We start from the raw sequence: 27,386 nt of genomic DNA, 5'->3' as shown, positions 1-27,386 counted from the left end.
ATGCCATCATCAGTAATGCCCAAGCAGCTAACACGGTTGTCTTGGAGTCATTTACACAGGTTTTAAGTCATTATAAATGTTTTTTAAAATCATTTTGGACAGTTGTCACTTATTTTAGATTGTCATTGAGTCATTTTGGGCACTTTAATTTCATTTTAGACACATGAAGTGATTTCATCCTTGTTTCAAGCGATTTTGGACACGTTTCAAATAGTCTTGGGACGTTTTTTACTAACTGTTGATAACTGAAGGTCATTTTGGACACTTATGAACAGTTTTACACTCATTTTGTACATTTTTTAAGTCACTGTAGACAAATTTGAAGTCATTTCGACCTGTTATAGACTAACTTTGGACACGTTTCAAATCATACTTTTATACAGGTTTTTCAGTCATTCAGTCTTTAAAACAGGCTCCATCCCTACTGTCTGTATAAGAGTTTTAACTGCAGTATTTGACAGTAATGCAGAATGTCTGATGGTTTTATTTCATTATATTATGTTCCATTTTGAAATGTCACCTGGAGGCTGAATTCTGTGTTTTTGTTGACATAAATGAAAACATTTTCATTCTCAGAGGATTTAATCTCATGAATTTAAATTCCTCTCAGTGTTTCAAGGTGCAAATCTGTCATTAGTTAAAACCCACCCGGACACACCTGTTGTTGTTGTTGTTGTTGTTGTGGTTGTTGTTGTTGACGTGTTGTGCTCGCTGACATTCAGACAAACAGCAGCTGTTTCCTGCTGAAGTCATGAATCCGACCTTTAATCTCCATCTGACAGACTGTAGAGACAAACAGACTGCAGCGCCACCTGGTGTTCAGCAGGGGAAACATCTGTGGAGAGGCGTTCAAAGACTCTGATTTAAAGGAAAACAGAAAACTTTACACCAGAGGAAGTTGTTTAGTCAGATATAAATTATGAGAATAAATGCAGGAAAGGAAACAGTACAAAACATTACTGATAATGAAATGAGTTCACTAATTTTTGAAAAATCAATGCTTACCCTTATTTTTTAACCTTTATTTAACCAGGAAAGATCCCAGTGTCTGAAGAGCTTACTGCACTTTATTTGTGGTTTCCTTCCTATAAATAAAGGCATTTTTAATGCAAAAAATGAAGAAAAACTCACCAAAATGACTGAAATTACATGAGAGATGCCCAGCATTTCCTGGAGGGTGATCTCATAGACATATACATGTATGGGGTATATGTCTATGGCTGATCCCTTACACTTCCTTTTTAGCGTTTCTCCCCCAAAATTTGCTCTCAGGTCAGAACTTTAGATTTCCGTGCAGCCTCTGAACGCACCGCGGCGCCTCCTGCTGCTTTCACGGTCCCTTCCTCCGGTGGCTTATCGATCCCAGCTAGTCGATCATTAGCTTTTGTGTGAGAATGCTGTCTGCGGAGTGTCACTTTGTGTCCGTTGTTTCTGGCTGAAGGTATCCGGTACCGGGAGGCTTTAATGTTCCGTGCAGCTAATTTAAAAACCATCGGCAAAGCGGGAACTGGCTGGTAGGTGGTCTTTGAAAAAACACACACACGTAGCGGCTTGTTCACGTCCTCTCTGCGGACCGAGCCGGTTAACGGAGCCGAAAGCTGGCTGTGCTAACAGGCTAGCAGCAGCAGCTCGGCTCCTCTCGGTGTCAAACAGTTGGTTTGTGGTTTAATTAACGGCGACAGTCGTTCAAACTAACCGCAAGTTAACGCTGCTAGTGTCGTTGAATATCGGTTAACTGGCTACGAACATACTAAGTTAGATTAGGCTGCTGACTAGCAAGAAAATGTTAGCATTTTAAACCAAAGTTGCTAACTTAAACGCAGAAACGATGTTTTTCTTTTTAATTATTTTGAGGAGAGTTTGCCATTAGATTTATTAAAATTAGTTTTCATTTAATTATATGTTGGCTTTCAATTTACTGGACGAAAACATTTGATTATTATATCATTTTTATGTAGCTATCTTACTGAAACTACCCTGCCAAGCAGTGAGAAAGCTTTAGCATACAAAGCTGAAGTTGCTAGCCAGAGCACAGAAACGATGTTTTCAGTTTGAGGAGAGTTTGCTAATGATATCAACGTCTCAGATTAGATTTATTACACCAAATTTGGAACAGTGACCTCAGTCTGTGGTGGCTCTACCTTTCCTCGACGAAAACAGTCGCATAGTATGTAATTTGCTTGCAACAATCTGGCTTAAAGTAGCCTAATAACCAGCAAGAAGACATTAGCATACAAAGCTAAAGTTGCTAGCTAGAGCACAGAAGCGATCTTTTCAGTCTGAGGAGAGTTTGCACATGATACCACCGTCTTAGATTAGATTTATTACACTAAGTTTGGAGCAGTGACTTCAAACTGTGTTAGATCTGACTGAATATTATGCCATTTTATGCAGCTATCTTACGTAAAGTACCCTGATAACTAGCAAGAAAATATTAGCATACCGAGCTAAATTGCTAGGTAAAGCAGAGAGGCCATGTTTTTAGTTTGAGGAGAGTTTGCTAATGATAACACTGTCTCAGATTAGATTTCTTACATCACGTTTGGAGCAGTGACTTCAGTTTGTGTTGGCTCTGACTTTACTGGACGAAAACATCAGAATATTATGTAATTTGTGTGGAACCACCTGGCTCTAGTGTCACAGAGTTCACAACTAGCTTATCTAACGGTGTTAGCATGTCAGCAGTTAGGCTTTGATTTAGGTTTATTTTGATCAATAGTGAAGGTCTCCTGGGATTTTGTCGTTTTTTGAAGCAACAGGAATCTAAATAGTATGTCTAAAAACTTTGCACAAAGCTAATTAGCATCCTGTTAGCCAGTATCTGTTCGAAACACTGATGTTGGCTCAGAAAACACAGTTGTTAATGCATATAAAGAGCAGCAGTGTGAGGGGGGATGGTGTGCTCCTTGTTAGCGAAACAAACGAAATGCATTCCTCATGTGTGTGTGAGTTGTTGGTGTGGGGGAAGGCAGGCCTGGGTGAGAACAGCTGGAAACCTTATCATGCTCAAATGATGACTTTAGGTCTAGACCGATGGTTATTGATCATTTTTGACGACATCTTTTCGATAAAGAGAAGCAGAACAAAGGTTTAATTGGATTTACTCACTAAGGTATGAAGGCGTTAAGGTTTGTGGTTGGTGATCTGAACCGGATATCACCAGGCTTAGACCCAGTATCGACCACTGTGGTCCTCTGATCAGATAACCAGAGTGTTGTTGGTGTTTTTAGAGGACAAAGCTTGTCTCATCAGGACAATGGCTGGTTTCTGTTGGCTCCACCAGAGGATGTCTGTGGGTGAAAAGAGGCTTCAGATTAGTGTGCTGTGGGAGACCTGCATGAAAGCAAACAGACAGAGTTGTGGAGAATGAAGGGGTATGACAGGAGCAAACATAGCGTTTTAAGTCATTTTGGACTGTTTAAATTCAGTTTTGGCACGTTTTAAGTCATTTCAGACATGTTTTAAGTCATTTTTAATCATTTTTGAAGCATGTTGGGCAATTTCAAGTAATCATGAACGTTTTTTTACATCTTCTGGACAAGTGAAGGTCTTTTTGGAAACGTTTTAAGTCATGAATGGTTTTAAAATCATTTTTGGACAGTTTTTCACTTATTTTCAACAATGGTTGAGTTATTTTGACACTTTTATTTAATTTTGGACACATTTCAGGTCTATTTAGCAAAGTTTGAAGTGATTTCAATCAATTTTTGAATCAGTCTAGACACTTTCTCTGCAACGATTTTAATTTTTGGTAGTTAGCATTTGATGTGTTTCCGAAAAACAGTCATTTGTAGACAACAACAGGTCATATTTTGCTGTTAATGCGTCCACTCTTATAGGTGAATGTTTAAAGTCTTGACTGCTCAGACATCCAGGTGTGTAACTGAATGTCCTCCTCTTTTTCCACCATTTCAGGCACTTTCGCCGGACGATGGACGAGCTGGTCCACGACCTGGTGTCAGCGCTGGAGGAGAGCTCGGAGCAGGCGGCTCGCGGCGGCTGTGGAGACGGAGGAGATCACGCTCTGGCCGTCGGCTGCCTGCTGAAGAGGCAGGCTAGGAAACGACGAGGCAGGAAGAGACGCTCCGACAACCCACACCCGCCCTGGGAGACCGGACACCTCAGCGAGGGCTCCGAGTCCAGCGTGGAGGAACACAAGGTCAGAAGAGAAAGATTTAACGGTCTAGATTACTGTATTTATCCGATAGAGCCGTGGACTATTATTTAGCCTTTTTGTCTTTGATAATTGAATATTTTTGATTAGATATGAGTTTAACCCTCATGTCGTTCTGCAGGAAAATTGACCCATTATAAAGTTTGAAGATGTGGGAAACTTCTACATTCAAATTTTTGAACATTTCCAAAAAATGCTTACTTTTTTTTTTTTAGCATTTTTTGGTGCAAAAAATGCTAAAATAGATGTTTCTTTAATAACATTCAGAAAAGAAATTTCAGAATTTTTTTCTGAATGTTCTTAATAAAATATTAGAACTTTTACTGATATATATGGAATATTTTTAGGATTTTTTGGGAAGATTTAAATTTTTTTGAATATATTTACATTTTTTAAAATATTTTTTTGAATTTTTGTTTCTTGCCATTTTTTCAAAATAAAACTTTTATGGGAAACTTTTAAGGAATTTAAAAAAAATCTTCCTGATGATTTTGCAAATTTTTTATAAATTTGGGGAATATTTTGCTGAGCTTTTGGATTTTTTTCAGACAAGGGAACAATTTTTTTTATGCCTGTAAATGATGACAACAGGAGGGTTTAGTGCAGCAGATAACTGCAAAATACCCCATAATACTTCAGTTTGTCATGCAAGCATGAAATTTGGCACAAATACTCTTTGAGGTCCACTTTTTGTAAAAAAAAAAAAAAAGGGCATTAGCCACTAGGGCTGGCCCGAATAGTGGTTTCTGGCCTCCGAATATTCGGGCCCTATTAAAGACGAATATCCGGATATTTGTTCCGAATATTTTCGTCTGGGGGGAGGAGGGAGTGATCACATAGACATATGTGTATATGTTTATGTGATCACAGGACGAGATGAGCCGATGTAGGCAGAAGGCGGAGGGAAGACAGTAACGCTGCATATTCGTTCCGCCCGGTGACGTCCGATGGCGGGGGGGGGGGGGCGGCGCGCGCGCGCAAATATTCGGATACCAAATTAATATCCGGATAGTGCCGTAGCGAACGGATATTCGGGTCCAGCCCTATTAGCCACGCAAAATTCCAAGATGGTGACCATTTTTCAAGATGGCCGCCATCTTGCTTGAAAGTTCAATTTTCAAGCCAAGTATTTGAATGAAAGATTTTATTTTGCATGTATATCTAGGTTTTATGGACTAAAGTATCTTAAAGAAAGGTTTTCTGGGCGAGAGTACCTAATCAAATGATCAAAGCAAAGATGGCGTCCAAGATGGCTGCCATGAAATCTATAAATCTCAATGTCTTAACAACTGTGCTGAAGCTACTTCCGTTATGTTCATCAGAATATCTTATGTCATAAGTATGAATTTAGCACAGATCATTCCTAGTCTCCAAGGATCATTCTTTGTACTAAATATTCCTCATGTTAAGAAAACAAAATGGCTGCCATTTGAAGTAGCTTCAGCACAGTCGTTTTTATCATAACTGACATACCTGAGTTTCTTCTTTGAGCCTCAGCTCCACAGTCTGTCGTTTCTGTTTCAGGACTACCGAGCCAGCACCGGAGGCGTCTCTGCCGCCAACAGCCACGCCCGCGATAACAGCGACTCGGACGAGCAGCTCGGCCCCAAACGGAGAAACCCCCACTCTGCTGAGGTGGGCCGGAGCAAGAGGCCGCTGTGGCCGGACGACCTGGGCGTGTTGGGGTCGGCAGAGGGAACCCGCAGCCTCAGACGGCGCCGTAAAGTCAAACGCATGGCCGTGGACCCGCCAGCAGAACCAGAACCTCCCTCCTGCACCATGCTGGGGCCCCCGCCGGTCCCCAAAGCCCGGGTCGTTGGCCGGCCCCCCAGACTGGGTCCCATGGAGCTCTGTGGAGGAGGAGGCCTGGTGATGTCTGGAGGGGGGAAGAACCGGGTGAAGAAGAGGAAGCTGGCCTCCCACAGACCGGGGCTGGAGGCTGCAGATGAGGGGGTGGTGGTGGAGAGCGAGGACCCTGTCTGCTCCCCACTGGGAGCCTCCAAGGACAAGATGGAGCTGGAGGAGCCCAAGGGCTCGGATGAGGACATGAGTGACAGGTGGTTAGTGTTTAGACTTTGTCTTTATGGCCTGAGTCCAGACGTTCCTCTGCTGCTGAGTTGTTTTAGTGAGTGTGTAGGAGCAGGTAAGAAGAGACGACGACCTGGACGTCAGCGTTTAGTCAGAAACATGTCTGCTGACTGTTTGTAGTCAGAAACATGTCTGCTGACTGTTTGTAGTCAGAAACATGTCTGCTGACTGTTTGTAGTCAGAAACATGTCTGCTGACTGTTTGTAGTCAGAAACATGTCTGCTGACTGTTTTCAGTCAGAAACATGTCTGCTGACTGTTTATAGTCAGAAACATGTCTGCTGACTGTTTATAGTCAGAAACATGTCTGCTGACTGTTTTCAGTCAGAAACATGTCTGCTGACTGTTTTCAGTCAGAAACATGTCTGCTGACTGTTTTTACTCAGAAACATGTCTGCTGACTGTTTTTACTCAGAAACATGTCTGCTGACTGTTTTTACTCAGAAACATGTCTGCTGACTGTTTGTAGTCAGAAACATGTCTGCTGACTGTTTTCAGTCAGAAACATGTCTGCTGACTGTTTTCAGTCAGAAACATGTCTGCTGACTGTTTTTACTCAGAAACATGTCTGCTGACTGTTTTTACTCAGAAACATGTCTGCTGACTGTTTGTAGTCAGAAACATGTCTGCTGACTGTTTGTAGTCAGAAACATGTCTGCTGACTGTTTTTAGTCAGAAACATGTCTGCTGACTGTTTTCAGTCAGAAACATGTCTGCTGACTGTTTTCAGTCAGAAACATGTCTGCTGACTGTTTTCAGTCAGAAACATGTCTGCTGACTGTTTTCAGTCAGAAACATGTCTGCTGACTGTTTTCAGTCAGAAACATGTCTGCTGACTGTTTTTAGTCAGAAACATGTCTGCTGACTGTTTTTAGTCAGAAACATGTCTGCTGACTGTTTTTAGTCAGAAACATGTCTGCTGACTGTTTTTACTCAGAAACATGTCTGCTGACTGTTTTTAGGGACTCCTTATGGCAGCTTTTATTCACCTAAAATTCATGCAGTTTGAGAACACTGGCTTCTTTTTAGTAAATAAAAAAAACACTGTTTCTGCTTAAACATGTAAGACGTGAATCTCTTAACCCTCCGAAGTCCAAGCAGTTATTTATGTCTTACTACAAAGTAAGGCAATTTTGATTTTGGGGGTTTATTTCTGGTTTTATTTTGAAATATATCAGCCGGTGAGGTTAAAAACGTTGACAGTTTATATTAAATATACCTCGTTAGTACTCCGTCCCTGCTGTTTTTTGGTTTACACTCTTGTTCTAATTTCTGTTTTTGTACGTTTTTCTCTAGTGAGACCAGCAGTGTCAGCAACAGCAGCGACGGGGGACTTTACACCAACGACGAAGGGAGACAAGGTACTAAATGATTAAAAAAAACATGGTAAATAATCCAAAAATAGTAATTAGTCTAAAATGTAAATAATCAAGAAAAAGGTAAATCATAAAAAAAATATGTAATCAAAAAAGTATTAATTTAGAAAAAAATTTTAAATCAAAAAACTTAAATAATTTTTAAAAATGCTAAATAATCCAGAGTTACCAAATAATCAAAAATGGTAAATAATAAAAAACAGTAAATAATTTAAAACTCGTAAGGAATCACAAAATTGTAAATAATCCAAAAATTATAAATGATCATAAAATGATAAATAATGATGAATAATCAATACATAGTAAATAATCCTTTTAACTGTCCTGTACAGGTTTTTCTTTTGGTAAACTTCTGTTTTGTTAATCTACACGTAGCGAGTATAATCAGGATGTAAAAATAATGTATTACATGATAACCCTAAAATAAATGAATGAGTGAATAAAAACGCTGGAAATATTTTATCTTTAAGAAATTTGTATGTTAACAAATGGTCACCATTTCAGAATCAGTTTTCTTGCCAAGTATGTTTTTACACTTACAAGGAATTTTCTCTGGTGCTCTTGGTGCAAATAGAATAGTAAGTATAAAGATAATAATAGTAAGAGTCAAGGTACATGCATTAATAATAATAAAAAATAGAAGCAGATATAAAAATATAGAATAAAATAGACAAATCAACAAAGGTGTGCACAGTTACTACACAGTAATATTAATGTGATCAACAGAGCTGATGTGCAGTGGGGTTACAGTGGGAGTTGGTGTCAGGTAGAGGGTGGGGGTGGGGGTGGGTCACGGGCAGTGTTTATCAGCGATGCAGCAGAGGGGAAGAAGATGTTCTTGTGGAGAGAGCTTTTAGTCCTGATGGACCGCAGCCTCCTGCCTGAGGGGAGGGGTTCAAAAAGTTTGTGTCCAGGGTGAGAGGGGTCGGCCAGGATCTTGGTTGCACACCTTAAAGTCCTAGAGGTGCACAGATCCTGGAGGGATGGCAGGTTGCATCCGATCACCTTCTCATCAGATGATGCGCTGCAGCCTGCTCTTGTCCTGAGCGGTGGCTGCAGGGTACCAGACGGTGATGGAGGAGGAGAGGATGGACTCTATGATGGCCGTGTAGAAGTGCACCATCATCGTCTTTGGCAGGTTGAACTTCTTCAGCTGCCTCAGGAAGTACATCCTCTGCTGTGCCTTCTTGGTTATGGAGGTGATGTTCATCTCCCTCTTCAGGTCCTGGGAGATGATGGATCCCAAAAAGCGGAAAGACTCCACGGTGAGCACTGTGGAGTCACAGAGCTTGATGGGAGCAGGGGGGGGGGGGGTTTGTTCCTCCTGAAGTCCACCACCATCTCCACTGTCTTCTGGGTGTTGAGCTCCAGGTTGTTCCTGCTGCACCAGGTCACCAGGTTGTCTACCTCCAGTCTGTAAGCAGACTCATCCCCATCAGAGATGAGTCTGATGAGGGTGGTGTCATCAGCAAACTTCAGGAGTTTGACGGACTGGTGCCTGGAGGTGCAGCTGTTGGTGTACAGGGAGAACAGCAGTGGGGAAAGAACACAGCCTTGGGGGGAGCCAGTGCTGATGGTCCTGGTCTTGGAGACTTGCTTCCCCAGCTTCACATGCTGCTTCCTGTCAGACAGAAAGTCTGTGATCCATCTGCAAGTGGAGGCAGGGACACTCAGCTGGAGGAGCTTGTCCTGGAGCAGGGCAGGGATGACCGTGTTAAAAGCAGAACTGAAATCCACAAACAGGATCCTGGCGTAGGTTCCTGCTGAGTCCAAGTGATGCAGAATGGAGTGGAGAGCCAGGTTGACGGTGTCATCTACAGACCTGTTGGCTCTGTAGGCGAACTGCAGGGGGTCTAGAAGAGGGTCTGTGACGGCTTTTAGGTGAGGAAGCACAAGGCGCTCAAAAGACTTCATCACCACAGAGGTCAGAGCGACAGGTCTGTTATCATTAAGTCCAGTGGGTCTTGGCTTCTTCAGGACAGGGATGATGGTGGAGGTCTTGAAACAGGCTGGAACGTGGCATGTCTCCAGAGATTCATTAAAGATGTCAGTGAAGACAGGAGACAGTTGATCAGCACAGTGTTTCAGGGTGGAGGGGCAGACAGAGTCAGGTCCTGCTGCTTTGCGGGGGTTCTGCCTCCTGAATAGCCTGTTAACGTCTCTCTCCTGTATAATGAGCTCTCTGGGCTGGGGGGTCTGGAGTGTTAGACTGTGGGGGGCTCTGAGCCCCTGCTGGGGTATGGGGCCAGTGTGAAGAGGTGGGCTGGAGGTGTGAGGTGGGGGGATGGGGTCATCATCTGACCATTGCCTTTCAAAGCGACAGTAGAACTCGTTCAACTGGTTTGCCTGGTGCAGGTCGTTGGTGGAGTGGGGGGGCGATGGCTTGTAATTGGTTATTTTTTTTCCAAGCCTTTCCAGACAGAAGCGGTGATCAGAGAACTGTTGTTGGAGTGTCTCTGCGTACTGCCGTTTAGCAGCTCTCACTGCTTTGTCAAACTCACACTTAGCTGCCCTGAAGCTGTCTCTGTCCTCACTTCTGAACGCCCTTTCCTTCCTTGACCTTAGAAGTACATAATATTTTACTGCATATATATATATATATATATATATATATATATATATATATAGAATTTTTATGGTGGATTAATGTCAGTTTGTGTTGGGTTTGCGTCTTTTATTTGTGGTTTTACTTCTCTTTCTGGTGGTTTTGCGTCAAAATGCTCTCCTGTTCCTGATGTGTTCCGTTTATCTGAGGACTTGATGATCATCATCTCTACACGTCACATTTTCTGTCGTCTTTCCTCCAGGTGACGACGAGCAGAGCGACTGGTTCTACGAGGGCGAGCCGGGTTCTGTTTCTGGACCCGGAGGGGCCTGTGGGATAGCAGGAGTGGTTCCCTGGTGGGAGAGGGAGACCGGGTCCGAGGAACTGGACCTGGCCGACCCGGTCTTCAACAGCATCCTCACCGGATCCTTTCCTCTCATGAGTCCTGGAGCGCAGAGAGGTGAGCCGGAGCTCACATTCATCCTTTTAAAACCCTGATAATGAAATGTTTTACAAAAATATTATGTATTAAAATTATGTGTCTAATGATGTTTTTAAGATAATATAATGTGCAGATAGAGATTCAGATTCATGCATTAAGTGAGGATGCTCGGTAGAAACGCATTGGTCACTCGAACAGTGTTGTAGTTTCATTCATAACCAGCAGGGGGCAAACGCTCCATGCAAACCAGGGGCAACCTTTAGCATCACAATAATAAGGTGATTAATTAAATTACAGGAAGTAAAATGTCTTTTCTTAAGTTTTGACTCTAAAATTCTCATATAATCTTCCTGGATTATCCCTCAGAGGCCTTAGCATTTAGCAAAAGTTTATTCTACTTGTGAAAATACAAAAATACAACATTTAACTCCTTTTCCTGCGTCTAAACTTTATTACACTTTGACTTAAATGGGTCTAATCTGAGCTAGATGATCCCACAGAGGCTCTTTAAGACGCAGTGTTTGATTTGTGAAACCTTTATTCTATTCGTGACGACACAGAAGTGACATTTTGCTGCTTTTTCCCCACATCTGACATGCTGAAATGATCATTTTTATACTATTTAAGGATGATCGGACATGTTGGTGATTCAGAAACTGTCTGTTTGTGAAATTTAAGCTTCACTTTTTGAACCAAATGCAACCGCACCGACGACTTCTCGGTCATTTTAGACACACATTGAGTCTTTTAGGACATGTTTCAAGTCATTTGGGGCCAATTTTTGAGACGTTTTGAAAATGTTTTCATGCTTTCAGATAAATTTGAGTCATTTTTTTTACCGTTTTTGGTGACTTTGTGTCAGTTTTAACTTCATTCAGACAAATGTTTGAGCATTTCAAATGTGAACCAAAAATGTGAAATTTACCTTTTGTGCCGTTTCACAGCGACAATAAAGGTTTCAACTATATTCAGTCTGACCCCTACAGACCTACATTTCAGTAATTATACCTTAGATTTAATAGCTGATGACCTTTCCGTCGTCAGGGTTCCAGGCCAGGTTGAGCCGTCTCCATGGAAACCAGCAGGTATCCGACGCCGGGCTGCAGGGAAGCTCCAGTCAAAGCTTCAACGAAAGGCTGAGCAGACAGAACCAGGATGCCCACGAGTGAGCTTTTAGCTTCATCTTTTCTTCTTATCCTTCATATATTTTCTGTGTTATCTGCTGTTGTAACTTTAAAGCGCTTTAAGTTGGGTTTTATCTCTTTAAAGACAGTTAAGATGGAAAAATAAGCTTCTCGTGAGCTGCGTCTTTCATCTAAGTGTAGTCCATAAAACAACCACTCACAGTAAAATCACTGTAAATCAGTTTGAACGCCGTAAACAAGCAGATAAAACTCACATAGATCACATCAGACTCTGTTCAGACAAACAGCATCAGCCAGAGAGTCGATTGGCAGTAATATAATATTGATTTACCGGCTCCACGTTTGTTCCAGTTGTTTTGCTTGAGTGCAGCGGATCAATTAAAAATATTAAAATACTTTGTCGTTCTGCAGCAGGATAAGGTCTGTAGAGGTTTCTGTGGACGGTTCAGTCAGACACGATGAGGATTAATGCTACTTTGGTTTGCAAAGCCACCATGTTGGAATAATGATGTTGTTGTTTCTTCTCCAGGCCGTGGTTCAGCTCAGGATCCAGGAGAGAGCACGGGCAGGTGAGAAACCTCCTCTTTACTTCCTGTTTTTTTCCCTTAAAAGTGGGTAAAAATGCAGCGTTTCACTGCAGGAATGACTTTAAGTTTTGCTCTTTGGTTCGTCTTCAGCTGCACTGGGAGCCTCGAACAGACCGAGGACATCGGAGGAGCTGCTCAGTTAAAACAGCCAGCAGGTGAGGAGAAGTATCACCCAGTTAGTGTCTGAATTAGGGCTGGGACTTAACACATTCATTTCTATTAATTAATTACAGAAACAAATAACGCGTTTAATCGCACCTTTGTAGTTCACTAATTCTGTCCCACCGGGAACACTGATGAACACTCCAGCCCAGCAGGTGACGATAATGGAGCTAATGTTTGGAGCTACGTTTTGGGGGTTTTCTAGTTCTTCTGGAGCTAAGTTATGGAGTTTTTCTAGTTCTTCTGGAGCTAAGTTATGGGGTTTTTCTAGTTCTTCTGGAGCTAAGTTATGGGGTTTTTCTAGTTCTTCTGGAGCTAAGTTGTAGGGTTTCTAGTTATTCTGGAGCTAAGTTATGGGGTTTCTAGTTATTCTGGAGCTAAGTTATGGGATTTTTCTAGTTATTCTGGAGCTAAGTTATGGGGTTTCTAGTTATGGGGTTTCTAGTTATTCTGGAGCTAAGTTATGGGGTTTTTCTAGTTATTCTGGAGCTAAGTTATGGGGTTTTTCTAGTTCTTCTGGAGCTAAGTTATGGGTTTTTTTTAGTTCTTCTGGAGCTAAGTTGTAGGGTTTCTAGTTATTCTGGAGCTAAGTTATGGGGTTTCTAGTTATTCTGGAGCTAAGTTATGGGGTTTTTCTAGTTCTTCTGGAGCTAAGTTATGGAGTTTTTCTAGTTCTTCTGGAGCTAAGTTATGGGGTTTTTCTAGTTCTTCTGGAGCTAAGTTATGGAGTTTTTCTAGTTCTTCTGGAGCTAAGTTATGGGGTTTTTCTAGTTCTTCTGGAGCTAAGTTATGGGGTTTTTCTAGTTCTTCTGGAGCTAAGTTGTAGGGTTTCTAGTTATTCTGGAGCTAAGTTATGGGGTTTCTAGTTATTCTGGAGCTAAGTTATGGGATTTTTCTAGTTATTCTGGAGCTAAGTTATGGGGTTTCTAGTTATGGGGTTTCTAGTTATTCTGGAGCTAAGTTATGGGGTTTTTCTAGTTATTCTGGAGCTAAGTTATGGGGTTTTTCTAGTTCTTCTGGAGCTAAGTTATGGGGTTTTTTTAGTTCTTCTGGAGCTAAGTTGTAGGGTTTCTAGTTATTCTGGAGCTAAGTTATGGGGTTTCTAGTTATTCTGGAGCTAAGTTATGGGGTTTTTCTAGTTCTTCTGGAGCTAAGTTATGGAGTTTTTCTAGTTCTTCTGGAGCTAAGTTATGGGGTTTTTCTAGTTCTTCTGGAGCTAAGTTATGGAGTTTTTCTAGTTCTTCTGGAGCTAAGTTATGGGGTTTTTCTAGTTCTTCTGGAGCTAAGTTATGGGGTTTTTCTAGTTCTTCTGGAGCTAAGTTGTAGGGTTTCTAGTTATTCTGGAGCTAAGTTATGGGGTTTCTAGTTATTCTGGAGCTAAGTTATGGGGTTTTTCTAGTTATTCTGGAGCTAAGTTATGGGGTTTCTAGTTATGGGGTTTCTAGTTATTCTGGAGCTAAGTTATGGGGTTTTTCTAGTTATTCTGGAGCTAAGTTATGGGGTTTTTCTAGTTCTTCTGGAGCTAAGTTATGGGGTTTTTTTTAGTTCTTCTGGAGCTAAGTTGTAGGGTTTCTAGTTATTCTGGAGCTAAGTTATGGGGTTTCTAGTTATTCTGGAGCTAAGTTATGGGGTTTTTCTAGTTCTTCTGGAGCTAAGTTATGGAGTTTTTCTAGTTCTTCTGGAGCTAAGTTATGGGGTTTTTCTAGTTCTTCTGGAGCTAAGTTATGGAGTTTTTCTAGTTCTTCTGGAGCTAAGTTATGGGGTTTTTCTAGTTCTTCTGGAGCTAAGTTATGGGGTTTTTCTAGTTCTTCTGGAGCTAAGTTATGGGGTTTTTCTAGTTCTTCTGGAGCTAAGTTATAGGGTTTCGAGTTATTCTGGAGCTAAGTTATAGGGTTTCTAGTTCTTCTGGAGCTAAGTTATGGGGTTTTTCTAGTTCTTCTGGAGCTAAGTTGTAGGGTTTCTAGTTATTCTGGAGCTAAGTTATGGGGTTTCTAGTTATTCTGGAGCTAAGTTATGGGGTTTTTCTAGTTCCTCTGGAGCTAAGTTATGGGGTTTTTCTAGTTATTCTGGAGCTAAGTTATAGGGTTTGTAGTTCTTCTGGAGCTAAGTTATAGGGTTTCTAGTTCTTCTGGAGCTAAGTTATGGGGTTTTTCTAGTTCTTCTGGAGCTAAGTTATGGGGTTTCTAGTTCTTCTGGAGCTAAGTTGTAGGGTTTCTAGTTATTCTGGAGCTAAGTTATGGGGTTTCTAGTTATTCTGGAGCTAAGTTATGGGATTTTTCTAGTTATTCTGGAGCTAAGTTATGGAGTTTTTCTAGTTCTTCTGGAGCTAAGTTATGGGGTTTTTCTAGTTCTTCTGGAGCTAAGTTATGGGGTTTTTCTAGTTCTTCTGGAGCTAAGTTATGGGGTTTTTCTAGTTCTTCTGGAGCTAAGTTGTAGGGTTTCTAGTTATTCTGGAGCTAAGTTATGGGGTTTCTAGTTATTCTGGAGCTAAGTTATGGGATTTTTCTAGTTATTCTGGAGCTAAGTTATGGGGTTTCTAGTTATTCTGGAGCTAAGTTATGGGGTTTCTAGTTATTCTGGAGCTAAGTTATGGGGTTTTTCTAGTTATTCTGGAGCTAAGTTATGGGGTTTTTTTAGTTCTTCTGGAGCTAAGTTGTAGGGTTTCTAGTTATTCTGGAGCTAAGTTATGGGGTTTCTAGTTATTCTGGAGCTAAGTTATGGGGTTTTTCTAGTTCTTCTGGAGCTAAGTTATGGAGTTTTTCTAGTTCTTCTGGAGCTAAGTTATGGGGTTTTTCTAGTTCTTCTGGAGCTAAGTTATGGAGTTTTTCTAGTTCTTCTGGAGCTAAGTTATGGGGTTTTTCTAGTTCTTCTGGAGCTAAGTTATGGGGTTTTTCTAGTTCTTCTGGAGCTAAGTTATGGGGTTTTTCTAGTTCTTCTGGAGCTAAGTTATAGGGTTTCTAGTTATTCTGGAGCTAAGTTATAGGGTTTCTAGTTATTCTGGAGCTAAGTTATGGGGTTTCTAGTTATTCTGGAGCTAAGTTATGGGGTTTTTCTAGTTCCTCTGGAGCTAAGTTATGGGGTTTTTCTAGTTATTCTGGAGCTAAGTTATAGGGTTTGTAGTTCTTCTGGAGCTAAGTTATAGGGTTTCTAGTTCTTCTGGAGCTAAGTTAAAGGGTTTGTAGTTATTCTGGAGCTAAGTTATGGGGTTTTTCTAGTTATTCTGGAGCTACGTTATGGGGTTTTCTAGTTATTCTGGAGCTAAGTTATGGGGTTTTTCTAGTTATTCTGGAGCTACGTTATGGGTTTTCTAGTTATTCTGGAGCTAAGTTATGTTTTTTTTTTTTAGTTATTCTGGAGCTACGTTATGGGGTTTCTAGTTCTTCTGGAGCTAAGTTATGGGGTTTTTCTAGTTCCTCTGGAGCTAAGTTATGGGGTTTTTCTAGTTATTCTGGAGCTAAGTTATAGGGTTTCTAGTTCTTCTGGAGCTAAGTTAAAGGGTTTGTAGTTATTCTGGAGCTAAGTTATGGGGTTTTTCTAGTTATTCTGGAGCTACGTTATGGGGTTTTCTAGTTATTCTGGAGCTAAGTTATGTTTTTTTTTTTTAGTTATTCTGGAGCTACGTTATGGGTTTTCTAGTTATTCTGGAGCTAAGTTATGGTTTTTTTTTTAGTTATTCTGGAGCTACGTTATGGGTTTTCTAGTTATTCTGGAGCTACGTTATGGGTTTTCTAGTTATTCTGGAGCTACGTTATGGGTTTTCTAGTTATTCTGGAGCTAAGTTATGGGTTTGTAGTTCTTCTGGAGCTAAGTTATAGGGTTTCTAGTTCTTCTGGAGCTAAGTTATGGGGTTTTTCTAGTTCTTCTGGAGCTAAGTTATGGGGTTTCTAGTTCTTCTGGAGCTAAGTTATGGGGTTTTTCTAGTTATTCTGGAGCTAAGTTATGGGGTTTTTCTAGTTCTTCTGGAACTAAGTTATGGGGTTTTTCTAGTTCTTCTCGAGCTAAGTTATGGGGTTTTTCTAGTTCCTCTGGAGCTAAGTTATGGGGTTTTTCTAGTTATTCTGGAGCTAAGTTATAGGGTTTGTAGTTCTTCTGGAGCTAAGTTATAGGGTTTCTAGTTCTTCTGGAGCTAAGTTAAAGGGTTTGTAGTTATTCTGGAGCTAAGTTATGGGGTTTTTCTAGTTATTCTGGAGCTACGTTATGGGGTTTTCTAGTTATTCTGGAGCTAAGTTATGGGGTTTTTCTAGTTATTCTGGAGCTAAGTTATGGTTTTTTTTTTAGTTATTCTGGAACTACGTTATGGGTTTTCTAGTTATTCTGGAGCTAAGTTATGGTTTTTTTTTTAGTTATTCTGGAGCTACGTTATGGGTTTTCTAGTTATTCTGGAGCTACGTTATGGGTTTTCTAGTTATTCTGGAGCTACGTTATGGGTTTTCTAGTTATTCTGGAGCTAAGTTATGGGTTTGTAGTTCTTCTGGAGCTAAGTTATGGGGTTTTTCTAGTTCTTCTGGAGCTAAGTTATGGAGTTTTTCTAGTTCTTCTGGAACTAAGTTATGGGGTTTTTCTAGTTCTTCTGGAGCTAAGTTATGGGGTTTTTCTAGTTATTCTGGAGCTAAGTTATAGGGTTTGTAGTTCTTCTGGAGCTAAGTTATAGGGTTTCTAGTTCTTCTGGAGCTAAGTTAAAGGGTTTGTAGTTATTCTGGAGCTAAGTTATGGGGTTTTTCTAGTTATTCTGGAGCTACGTTATGGGGTTTTCTAGTTATTCTGGAGCTAAGTTATGGGGTTTTTCTAGTTATTCTGGAGCTACGTTATGGGTTTTCTAGTTATTCTGGAGCTAAGTTATGTTTTTTTTTTTAGTTATTCTGGAGCTACGTTATGGGGTTTTTCTAGTTCTTCTGGAGCTAAGTTATGGGGTTTTTCTAGTTCCTCTGGAGCTAAGTTATGGGGTTTTTCTAGTTCTTCTGGAGCTAAGTTATGGGGTTTCTAGTTCTTCTGGAGCTAAGTTATGGGGTTTTTCTAGTTCTTCTGGAGCTAAGTTATGGGGTTTTTCTAGTTCTTCTGGAACTAAGTTATGGGGTTTTTCTAGTTATTCTGGAGCTAAGTTATGGTTTTTTTTTTTTAGTTATTCTGGAGCTACGTTATGGGTTTTCTAGTTATTCTGGAGCTAAGTTATGGTTTTTTTTTTAGTTATTCTGGAGCTACGTTATGGGTTTTCTAGTTATTCTGGAGCTACGTTATGGGTTTTCTAGTTATTCTGGAGCTACGTTATGGGTTTTCTAGTTATTCTGGAGCTAAGTTATGGGTTTGTAGTTCTTCTGGAGCTAAGTTATGGGGTTTTTCTAGTTCTTCTGGAGCTAAGTTATGGAGTTTTTCTAGTTCTTCTGGAACTAAGTTATGGGGTTTTTCTAGTTCTTCTGGAGCTAAGTTATGGGGTTTTTCTAGTTATTCTGGAGCTAAGTTATAGGGTTTGTAGTTCTTCTGGAGCTAAGTTATAGGGTTTCTAGTTCTTCTGGAGCTAAGTTAAAGGGTTTCTAGTTCTTCTGGAGCTAAGTTATGGGGTTTTTCTAGTTATTCTGGAGCTACGTTATGGGGTTTTCTAGTTATTCTGGAGCTAAGTTATGGGGTTTTTCTAGTTATTCTGGAGCTACGTTATGGGTTTTCTAGTTATTCTGGAGCTAAGTTATGTTTTTTTTTTTTTAGTTATTCTGGAGCTACGTTATGGGGTTTTTCTAGTTCTTCTGGAGCTAAGTTATGGGGTTTTTCTAGTTCCTCTGGAGCTAAGTTATGGGGTTTTTCTAGTTATTCTGGAGCTAAGTTATAGGGTTTGTAGTTCTTCTGGAGCTAAGTTATAGGGTTTCTAGTTCTTCTGGAGCTAAGTTAAAGGGTTTGTAGTTATTCTGGAGCTAAGTTATGGGGTTTTTCTAGTTATTCTGGAGCTAAGTTATGAGTTTTTCTAGTTATTCTGGAGCTAAGTTATGGGTTTTCTAGTTATTCTGGAGCTAAGTTATGGGGTTTTTCTAGTTATTCTGGAGCTACGTTATGGGGTTTTCTAGTTATTCTGGAGCTAAGTTATGGGGTTTTTCTAGTTATTCTGGAGCTATGTTATGGGTTTTTCTAGTTATTCTGGAGCTAAGTTATGGGGTTTTTCTAGTTATTCTGGAGCTAAGTTATGGGGTTTTTCTAGTTCTTCTGGAGCTAAGTTATGGGGTTTCTAGTTCTTCTGGAGCTAAGTTATGGGGTTTTTCTAGTTCTTCTGGAGCTAAGTTATGGGGTTTTTCTAGTTCTTCTGGAACTAAGTTATGGGGTTTTTCTAGTTATTCTGGAGCTAAGTTATGGTTTTTTTTTTTAGTTATTCTGGAGCTACGTTATGGGTTTTCTAGTTATTCTGGAGCTAAGTTATGGTTTTTTTTTTAGTTATTCTGGAGCTACGTTATGGGTTTTCTAGTTATTCTGGAGCTACGTTATGGGTTTTCTAGTTATTCTGGAGCTACGTTATGGGTTTTCTAGTTATTCTGGAGCTAAGTTATGGGTTTGTAGTTCTTCTGGAGCTAAGTTATGGGGTTTTTCTAGTTCTTCTGGAGCTAAGTTATGGAGTTTTTCTAGTTCTTCTGGAACTAAGTTATGGGGTTTTTCTAGTTCTTCTGGAGCTAAGTTATGGGGTTTTTCTAGTTATTCTGGAGCTAAGTTATAGGGTTTGTAGTTCTTCTGGAGCTAAGTTATAGGGTTTCTAGTTCTTCTGGAGCTAAGTTAAAGGGTTTGTAGTTATTCTGGAGCTAAGTTATGGGGTTTTTCTAGTTATTCTGGAGCTACGTTATGGGGTTTTCTAGTTATTCTGGAGCTAAGTTATGGGGTTTTTCTAGTTATTCTGGAGCTACGTTATGGGTTTTCTAGTTATTCTGGAGCTAAGTTATGTTTTTTTTTTTTTAGTTATTCTGGAGCTACGTTATGGGGTTTTTCTAGTTCTTCTGGAGCTAAGTTATGGGGTTTTTCTAGTTCCTCTGGAGCTAAGTTATGGGGTTTTTCTAGTTATTCTGGAGCTAAGTTATAGGGTTTGTAGTTCTTCTGGAGCTAAGTTATAGGGTTTCTAGTTCTTCTGGAGCTAAGTTAAAGGGTTTGTAGTTATTCTGGAGCTAAGTTATGGGGTTTTTCTAGTTATTCTGGAGCTAAGTTATGAGTTTTTCTAGTTATTCTGGAGCTAAGTTATGGGTTTTCTAGTTATTCTGGAGCTAAGTTATGGGGTTTTTCTAGTTATTCTGGAGCTACGTTATGGGGTTTTCTAGTTATTCTGGAGCTAAGTTATGGGGTTTTTCTAGTTATTCTGGAGCTATGTTATGGGTTTTTCTAGTTATTCTGGAGCTAAGTTATGGGGTTTTTCTAGTTATTCTGGAGCTAAGTTATGGGGTTTTTCTAGTTATTCTGGAGCTAAGTTATGGGTTTGTAGTTCTTCTGGAGCTAAGTTATGGGGTTTTTCTAGTTCTTCTGGAGCTAAGTTATGGAGTTTTTCTAGTTCTTCTGGAACTAAGTTATGGGGTTTTTCTAGTTCTTCTGGAGCTAAGTTATGGGGTTTTTCTAGTTATTCTGGAGCTAAGTTATAGGGTTTGTAGTTCTTCTGGAGCTAAGTTATAGGGTTTCTAGTTCTTCTGGAGCTAAGTTAAAGGGTTTGTAGTTATTCTGGAGCTAAGTTATGGGGTTTTTCTAGTTATTCTGGAGCTACGTTATGGGGTTTTCTAGTTATTCTGGAGCTAAGTTATGGGGTTTTTCTAGTTATTCTGGAGCTACGTTATGGGTTTTCTAGTTATTCTGGAGCTAAGTTATGTTTTTTTTTTTTAGTTATTCTGGAGCTACGTTATGGGGTTTTTCTAGTTCTTCTGGAGCTAAGTTATGGGGTTTTTCTAGTTCCTCTGGAGCTAAGTTATGGGGTTTTTCTAGTTATTCTGGAGCTAAGTTATAGGGTTTGTAGTTCTTCTGGAGCTAAGTTATAGGGTTTCTAGTTCTTCTGGAGCTAAGTTAAAGGGTTTGTAGTTATTCTGGAGCTAAGTTATGGGGTTTTTCTAGTTATTCTGGAGCTAAGTTATGAGTTTTTCTAGTTATTCTGGAGCTAAGTTATGGGTTTTCTAGTTATTCTGGAGCTAAGTTATGGGGTTTTTCTAGTTATTCTGGAGCTACGTTATGGGGTTTTCTAGTTATTCTGGAGCTAAGTTATGGGGTTTTTCTAGTTATTCTGGAGCTATGTTATGGGTTTTTCTAGTTATTCTGGAGCTAAGTTATGGGGTTTTTCTAGTTATTCTGGAGCTAAGTTATGGGGTTTTTCTAGTTATTCTGGAGCTAAGTTATGGGGTTTTTCTAGTTATTCTGGAGCTAAGTTATGGGGTTTTTCTAGTTATTCTGGAGCTAAGTTATGGGTTTTCTAGTTACTCTGCTGTTGGCTACAGACCGACACACTGCTGCTTCGGTACCACCCGTGTGATTTTAATAAGATCAGTTTTCAGCTCAGATTTGGTGAAGTTTCCAGACCAAATGTCATTTCACACAGTAGTTTTTATGTTTCAAAGGTTTAATTGTCTTTCTGCAGCCCACTAATTTCTAATGTTTGCGGGTCTTTTTCTGTGTTTTCTTGTTCTTTCCCGTCACACTAACCACCTCCTCTCCCTGCTGGTGGTTTTGCAGACAGACCAGCGGACATCTGGGCTCTTTGTGCACCGGAGACGTGAAGCGACGACGGAAAGCCGCCCCCCTCGGCTCCACCGCCCCCTCAGGTATCTGTCCTCACCTCGCTGCACCTCCACCACCATCTGCCACCTTTCCACCGGCCCAGCCTTCCTTCCAGGTTCTGGCTCGGCAGGAGTCCTTCTGTCTGGCACATGTGAGCTCCAGGGGAGGAAATGTGGAGCTTTTGCTGCTCGTTTTCTAACAGAGAAGATGCTCTCCTCTTCCTCTGGTCGCTTTATTAAACCCGCTTTAGCTGCTTTTCCTCCTAAGCGTCGTCGTTGGACGGGACTCAGCTGGCTCAGAGACTGGATTAGCTCTCAGCCAGTTAGCCTCCTCCAGAAACACTCCTTACCTCTGGAGGAGGGAGGGCAGGAGGGCACAGCTTAAAGCTGTCAGTTGTTGTAAAGAGATTTACAATGACTGATGTTGGTCCTCATTTTACACCTAATTTACTCCCAAAAACTGTCTGCACAATGAAGTACTGATACCACGTAGGGCTGGGCGATATGGCCAAAAAATAAAATCTCGATTTTTTTTTTTTTTTTTTTTTAGTCATCTTGGACGATTACAATTTCAATCAATTTTTGTTGTTTCTTTGCGGTCTGTTTGCTATGGCTACTGCTAGCCATGCCGCACTCCCGTAGCTGCAGCACTCTTCCCATTCTTTAGGATGCCTCTGCCAGAGGTGCTGAAAGAGGTTAGTTGTGCTGCTACGCTTCCTTTTCACAGTACTTTTGCAAACCTTGCACATGACTGTAGTTTGCTCTGTGTCAGTCTTGTCAAAGCCGAACCACTTCCAGATAATCGATGTAACATGAGGCCCTTTTCTGGCAACCAACTCTTTGTCTGCTGTTCTGTCCGCCATGACGGGGGTGTGAGTGTTTTGGTGGAAGGAGATGAGAGGCGGAAGCAAACGCCAGTGCACAAGTCGTGAAAGGCAGAAGAAGAATCTGTATAGGTGGCTTGCAAATGACGTCACATCCGCCTCATTACCTATGCATGTCATGAAGTGGTGGTCAGCGAGCGTGGCTAACGTTCACTCATCGGTCAAAATTATTAAATTAAATTATAAATTATTATGATATACATGCTTAGAGCCTTTCTGTGTTGGTTTTAAGACCCATTCTTCTTCAGGCGACAGATTGGCGCATCCGAGCTCCGGTCTCCAAGGCGTACAAGACCGCACCAACATGTGAGCACGACTCCGCTACGCTGAAAAATTATACAAATGGAAAAAAACCCACTGCAATCACAGTAAACAGACAAGTATTTCTTAGACATTTTACATTAAGTTTGCCATCTTCATGTGCTTAGGAAACAGACCAACACGAAACACAAATTAAAGCAGGAACTGAGATGTGGCTAGCATATATACACTGTCACTAGCAAAACTGTCACATTGAAGTATCATTTACCCTGCCATGCAGTCGCAGTGCACGGTTATTATTTCTCCATCTTCTTTTATCAACAACCAGGTATGAGTTGGTGTTTTTGATAAACATTGCGAATGTTTCACCTGAAAAGAACAGCAGAAATACGTTTTAGCATCCACCGAGCTGTCGTTACTTACACAGCTTTTTAGGATGCAGGATTTGTCTTTCAGGATCTTAAGTCCGACTTCTTTAACCCATCCACAGACAAAGAAATTGTATGAATCCATGCTTTTCCAAGCCTTCATTTGTTTAGCAGTGCAAAAGCTTGTTTGTAGCACCAGATAGTTTGAGATATCAGGGAACTGAACTGGCAGATATTTTTCCAACTCGTAGGTCAGATCCTTCGTGGATAACGCATACGGAGCTATGCCATCACAAAATTGGAGTTTTTCAATGTATCGAGTTTGAGAATTAGAATCTAAAGCACGAAAATACTCCGAAAAAGAGTCGCGTTTTCCTTGCTCTGCGGCAGTCATTTTGGTTGGCCTGACCAGCACTTCATTAACGGAAGTGAATGCCACCGCTAAAGTCACGTGTTTGCAAGCCACCTATTGATATATATTTAAGCTCGCCTCGATTTTACGATTTGGCAAATTTTCAAATCGTCAGGTTTTAAAAATGCGAATTAATCGAATTAATTCGATTTATCGCCCAGCCCTAATACCACAGTTAGAAAGGTTTTATTTTTGTCATTTTGTCTCATTTCTGTCATTTTGTGTCTATTTTCTGTCATTATCAGGGTTCTCGCCAGCGCATTTCAGCGTAACGGCCCGTTGTATCTCATGTATCTGTATCTCATTTGTATCATTTTGTCTCATTTTTGTCTTTCTGTATCTCGTTTTTGTCATCTTGTGCCTTCTTTCTCTCATTTTGTGTGTTATTTGTGTCGTTTTGTGTCTAAGACATTCAGTAGTTTTGATAAAATATCCCAATTTTAAGGTCAGATTTGGATATTTTTCCACAACTAAATCCGAAATGACAAACAAGAAGTTCAAACACTGTAGGAAAATTAAAAAGCTCTCAAGTTTTCCTATTTTTTCAGGTTTGTCTGAATAAAAAAGGGTAGTTTTGGAGACTTTTTTAAAGATGACACATCTATTAAACCTGCTGGTGGCTTTATGAGGTCCTTATTTCAGCGTTCCATCATTAAATGAAGATAATTTGGAGAACTACTCCACTGTAAACTGCTGAAATGTAGTTTAAAATGCTGCGTTCACACGTCTGAAACTCACAGCAGTCACGTCTGTAAATGAGCTTCACCGAAACAAAAAGAGGATTAGCAGTAACTGGTCGTCCTCCGTGAGCTTCCAGGAAGGTGGAGGACAGACGTGGGAGTAGTTTCCTTTAGACGACAGGAGATGTGATTAAAACGATGACATGGAGGCAGCAGGTCAAATAAGGGAGACAAGAAGCTGCATTTTAGTAAATTAAAGTTGGAAATGCTGCTGCTAGACCTGTAACTGAACCACAAAAACATAAAAATTCACATGATTAGCTCATCTACTGACACTATTTTAGTGATCAGGACATTTTAAATGCAGAAAATGGATCAAAATGCCTCTAAACTCTGAAGTTTACTGCCAATGTTTGCAAATACATTTGGACTGCAGACCACAGTACTGTCTTTGCAGCTGCTAAATCCACTCCTAAAACTCTAAACTTAACAATTTCAGTTAAAAGTTCATCTGCTGACGTTGTTTTAAAGATTCAGTTCCTTTTAAATATTTGTTTTTTCTTTTTTTTTAAAAATAACTCAAAATCTATTTTAAAATAATACAAAAAACAGCAAGTGTTCACATTTAGAACTGGAGCTTTAAATGACTTGAAATGACTGTTTTATTATTAAAGAGCTAACAGGTATGTAACTAATAGTTTAATCATTAAATGCTTGACAAGTTGGTTACGTTCTATTACAGTGTTTCCCCTCCTATATAACCGACGAGGCGGGCCGCCTCGCTGGTATAGGCCACCGCCTCGCTGGTATAGGCCACCGCCTCATTAAAATTCTGCCGACATCGCCGCCTCACTGGTCCGCGGCCAAAAAAAAAAAAACACGAGCGCAAAACCCGCCGGACCGACGAGACCGATAGTATATATAATTCATTCATCTTCCGCCCCCATTTTGGGTCTTATTTTTACCATTTTGGGTCTTATTTTTACCATTTTGTTTCATTTTGTGTCTTGTTTTTGTCATTGTGTCTCATTTTGTGAATGTAAATATAAAAAGTAAAATCTATGTAAGTAAAAACAAAAATATAAAACTGCCCGTGCTCCGTTATACTGGGCAGTCCGTGGTCCGACCAGCTCCTTCTCTTAGTTTTTGTTTTGCTGATTTTTTTTTTTTTTTTTTTACCTGACCTTAACCGTTCTGTGGTCCAACCTGTGGTCTGTGGTCCAACCTGTGGTCTGTGGTCCAACCTGTGGTCTGTGTTCCAACCTGTGGTCTGTGTTCCAGGCGTGGTCGGGGAGAGCGCCGCCCCCATCCCAGACTCCAACGTGGGCAGCCGGATGCTGCAGAGCATGGGCTGGAGCCCGGGGATGGGCCTGGGCCCGGAGGGACGGGGCATCACCGAGCCCATCAGAGCCACTCAGAGACCCAAAGGCACCGGGCTGGGCTTCAACTGAACCGCCGGAGGAGGGTCGTCACGGCGACGGACCAAGGAGGAGGAGCTTTCCCATATTGGGGAAGCAGCAGAAAGCCGAACGGACTCCGGATCTGGAGGAGGAATAAAGAAAAAAAAAAAAAAACGGCTCCGAGAAACTTACCAGAGAACTGCCTGGTTCTGGTCTACGGTTCTGGTCCACGGTTCTGGTCCACGGTTCGGTCACATGTTGCACAAGAACTCCAAATACCTCAGAGACTTCAGGTTCCTGATGATGGCAGGAATCTGATTCGTTAAAGGATGAAGATAAAACTCTGAAATGTAGCGGCGACTTTAAGCAGGAAGCTGAATAATTTAAGGTTCTAAACGAGCTGCTGGGACTTCTCCTTTAATATGACACGGAGAACCGGTTACAATTTAAATCCAGACTCCGGCCTCGTCCACATGAGCACAGATGTTTTATTACATCTACAGAACGAAGCTGCTAAAGACAGGAAGACAACGATTAACCGATTAGTTGTCGACTGTTTGATTAATCTGCAGTCGATTTTAGAATTGATTTTTCAGCTTGAGTAAGAGAAAACAGTTTAAATTCTGTGGTTTTAGCTTCTTAAATGTGAATGTTTTCTGGTTTCTTTCCTCCTTCATGTCATTAATTTGAAGATCTTTGGACAAAACGAGACATTTGAGGAAACTGATACATATTTTTCGCCATTTTCTGACATTTTAGAGACAAAACCAGTAAATTTTTTAATCAATATTTACACCAATCTTTAGTTTCAGCCCGTTAAAAAACTCTCCTCAAACCAAACTCCATCCAAAAATGTTCAAATTTAAACCAGACAGAAAATATTTTTGAGTAAATCCTCATTTTTAGCTCCAAGTTTGGTCTCCTCCAGATTAGATATTTAGTACAATCAGTCTAAATTCTGTGATTCCAGCTTCTTCAGCGTGAATATTTTCTGTTTCTTTCCTCTTTTATGACTGTAACCTGAAGAGCTTTGGACTAAATGAGAAACTTGAGGAAACTCTGATCCACATTTTTCATAATTTTCTGATATTTTAGAGACAAAACAGCTGATTGATTAATCAGGAAGTAAAGAAAAATTACTGTACTGTGCTCACTTATTCAACGTTTATTTTACCAGTTAAAAATGCTTGAAACCAAATTGTCATGAGCGAACATGACCTGGTAGTAGGAAATTTAATATTGTAGGTTTTTTCTTCCTCTATGACAAAAAAAACTCAATATTTCTGTTTTTTTCTTCTCTTGTTACAGAAAATTTTATAATTTTGTTTTTTTTCTTCCTTTATTACAGAAAACTGAATATTTTTAATTTTTGTTCAGCTTCCGATACAGAAAATTGAATATTTCGGGGATTTTTTTTCTTCTTCAGACAGAAAATTTAAGATGTTTTTTTCTTTTTGTAATACAGAAAATTTTATGTAATTTTTTCCCTCCTTTGCAACAGAAAACTGAATATTTTTGTTTTTTTCTTCCTCTGACAGAAAATGTAAGACTTTTTCTTTTTCTGTTACAGAAAATTTTATTTTTTCTTCCTTTGACAGAAAATTGTATTTTTAAAATTTGTTTTTGTTTTTTATGACGGATAACTGAATATTTTAATTTTTTCCTTTTTTTGAAAGAAAGCTGAATATTTTTTTATTTTTCTCATTTTCTGCCATCATTTTCGAGCCCAAATAACTAATGGATTAATCAATAATAACAATAATAGTAATTTGTTGCAGCCCCAGTAGATTCTAAATATCTTCACTGTGGACAGATTTTTCCAAACACATTAATTTCATGCTCCTAGAAATACAAAAAATGCAAAGTTTTAAAGCTACATGAAGATGAGGCTTCGAAGTTTATTTAGAAAATGAGAAAACCGTTTTGTAAATGATTTGTGGGCAAAAAAATAGAATCTTTTAGAAGATTTCTGTGGATGAAAACTAAAGTGCAGCTGAGAGATTGAAGAACAGAAGACTTTTTTTTTTCTTTGAACGGCTTCGTTTTAACCAAAACGATGTTTTTTGTTTGTTATTTTTTAATTCTACTTCTCCAAATGAAACAAATGTGAATTTGAGTGACAGAAAAACTTCATTAAACGTGAAAACTGTCTGAA

General features: G+C 40.1%; 1 protein-coding gene and 1 long non-coding RNA gene across 12 annotated transcripts; both read left to right on the top strand.

Annotated features, from left to right (window-relative positions):
• Positions 1-1,313: 1,313 nt before the first annotated feature.
• Positions 1,314-27,386, top strand: gpatch2 (G patch domain containing 2). 3 transcript variants are annotated; one of them, XM_051960837.1, is made up of 10 exons: positions 1,314-1,514; positions 3,916-4,159; positions 5,699-6,231; positions 7,558-7,622; positions 10,445-10,642; positions 11,669-11,789; positions 12,299-12,338; positions 12,447-12,511; positions 21,183-21,271; positions 25,113-27,386. In XM_051960837.1, the coding sequence occupies exons 1-10, from the start codon at positions 1,465-1,467 to the stop codon at positions 25,280-25,282; spliced, it is 1,575 nt and encodes a 524-aa protein (XP_051816797.1). In that variant the 5' UTR covers positions 1,314-1,464; the 3' UTR covers positions 25,283-27,386. The 3 variants fall into 3 exon arrangements, with proteins under 3 accessions (XP_051816797.1, XP_051816796.1, XP_051816798.1); XM_051960836.1 differs by having other exon boundaries at positions 5,699-6,234; XM_051960838.1 differs by lacking the exon at positions 1,314-1,514 and adding an exon at positions 1,555-1,656 and having other exon boundaries at positions 5,699-6,234.
• On the top strand, positions 12,518-21,172 carry LOC127537728 (uncharacterized). 9 transcript variants are annotated; one of them, XR_007947543.1, is made up of 5 exons: positions 12,518-12,779; positions 13,182-13,312; positions 13,682-13,779; positions 14,183-14,346; positions 15,275-21,172. It is a non-coding gene; the product is annotated as an uncharacterized LOC127537728 (long non-coding RNA). The 9 variants fall into 9 exon arrangements; XR_007947545.1 differs by having other exon boundaries at positions 12,518-12,812; positions 13,182-13,279; positions 14,183-14,313; XR_007947540.1 differs by having other exon boundaries at positions 12,518-12,812; positions 13,182-13,279.

This window comes from Acanthochromis polyacanthus, chromosome 16, assembly GCF_021347895.1.
Source record: "Acanthochromis polyacanthus isolate Apoly-LR-REF ecotype Palm Island chromosome 16, KAUST_Apoly_ChrSc, whole genome shotgun sequence".
NCBI classification, from domain to species: Eukaryota; Metazoa; Chordata; class Actinopteri; family Pomacentridae; genus Acanthochromis; species Acanthochromis polyacanthus.
This window is presented reverse-complemented; position numbering and strand designations above follow the sequence as displayed.

Excerpts from the sequence above, each read along its gene's own strand:
- gpatch2 (XM_051960836.1), top strand. The coding sequence starts at position 1,465 with ATGTTCCGTGCAGCTAATTTAAAAACCATCGGCAAAGCGGGAACTGGC. Across the intron at positions 10,643-11,668 it reads GAGTCCTGGAGCGCAGAGAG|GGTTCCAGGCCAGGTTGAGC; the intron begins GTGAGCCGGAGC and ends TTCCGTCGTCAG. Across the intron at positions 12,339-12,446 it reads CCAGGAGAGAGCACGGGCAG|CTGCACTGGGAGCCTCGAAC; the intron begins GTGAGAAACCTC and ends GTTCGTCTTCAG.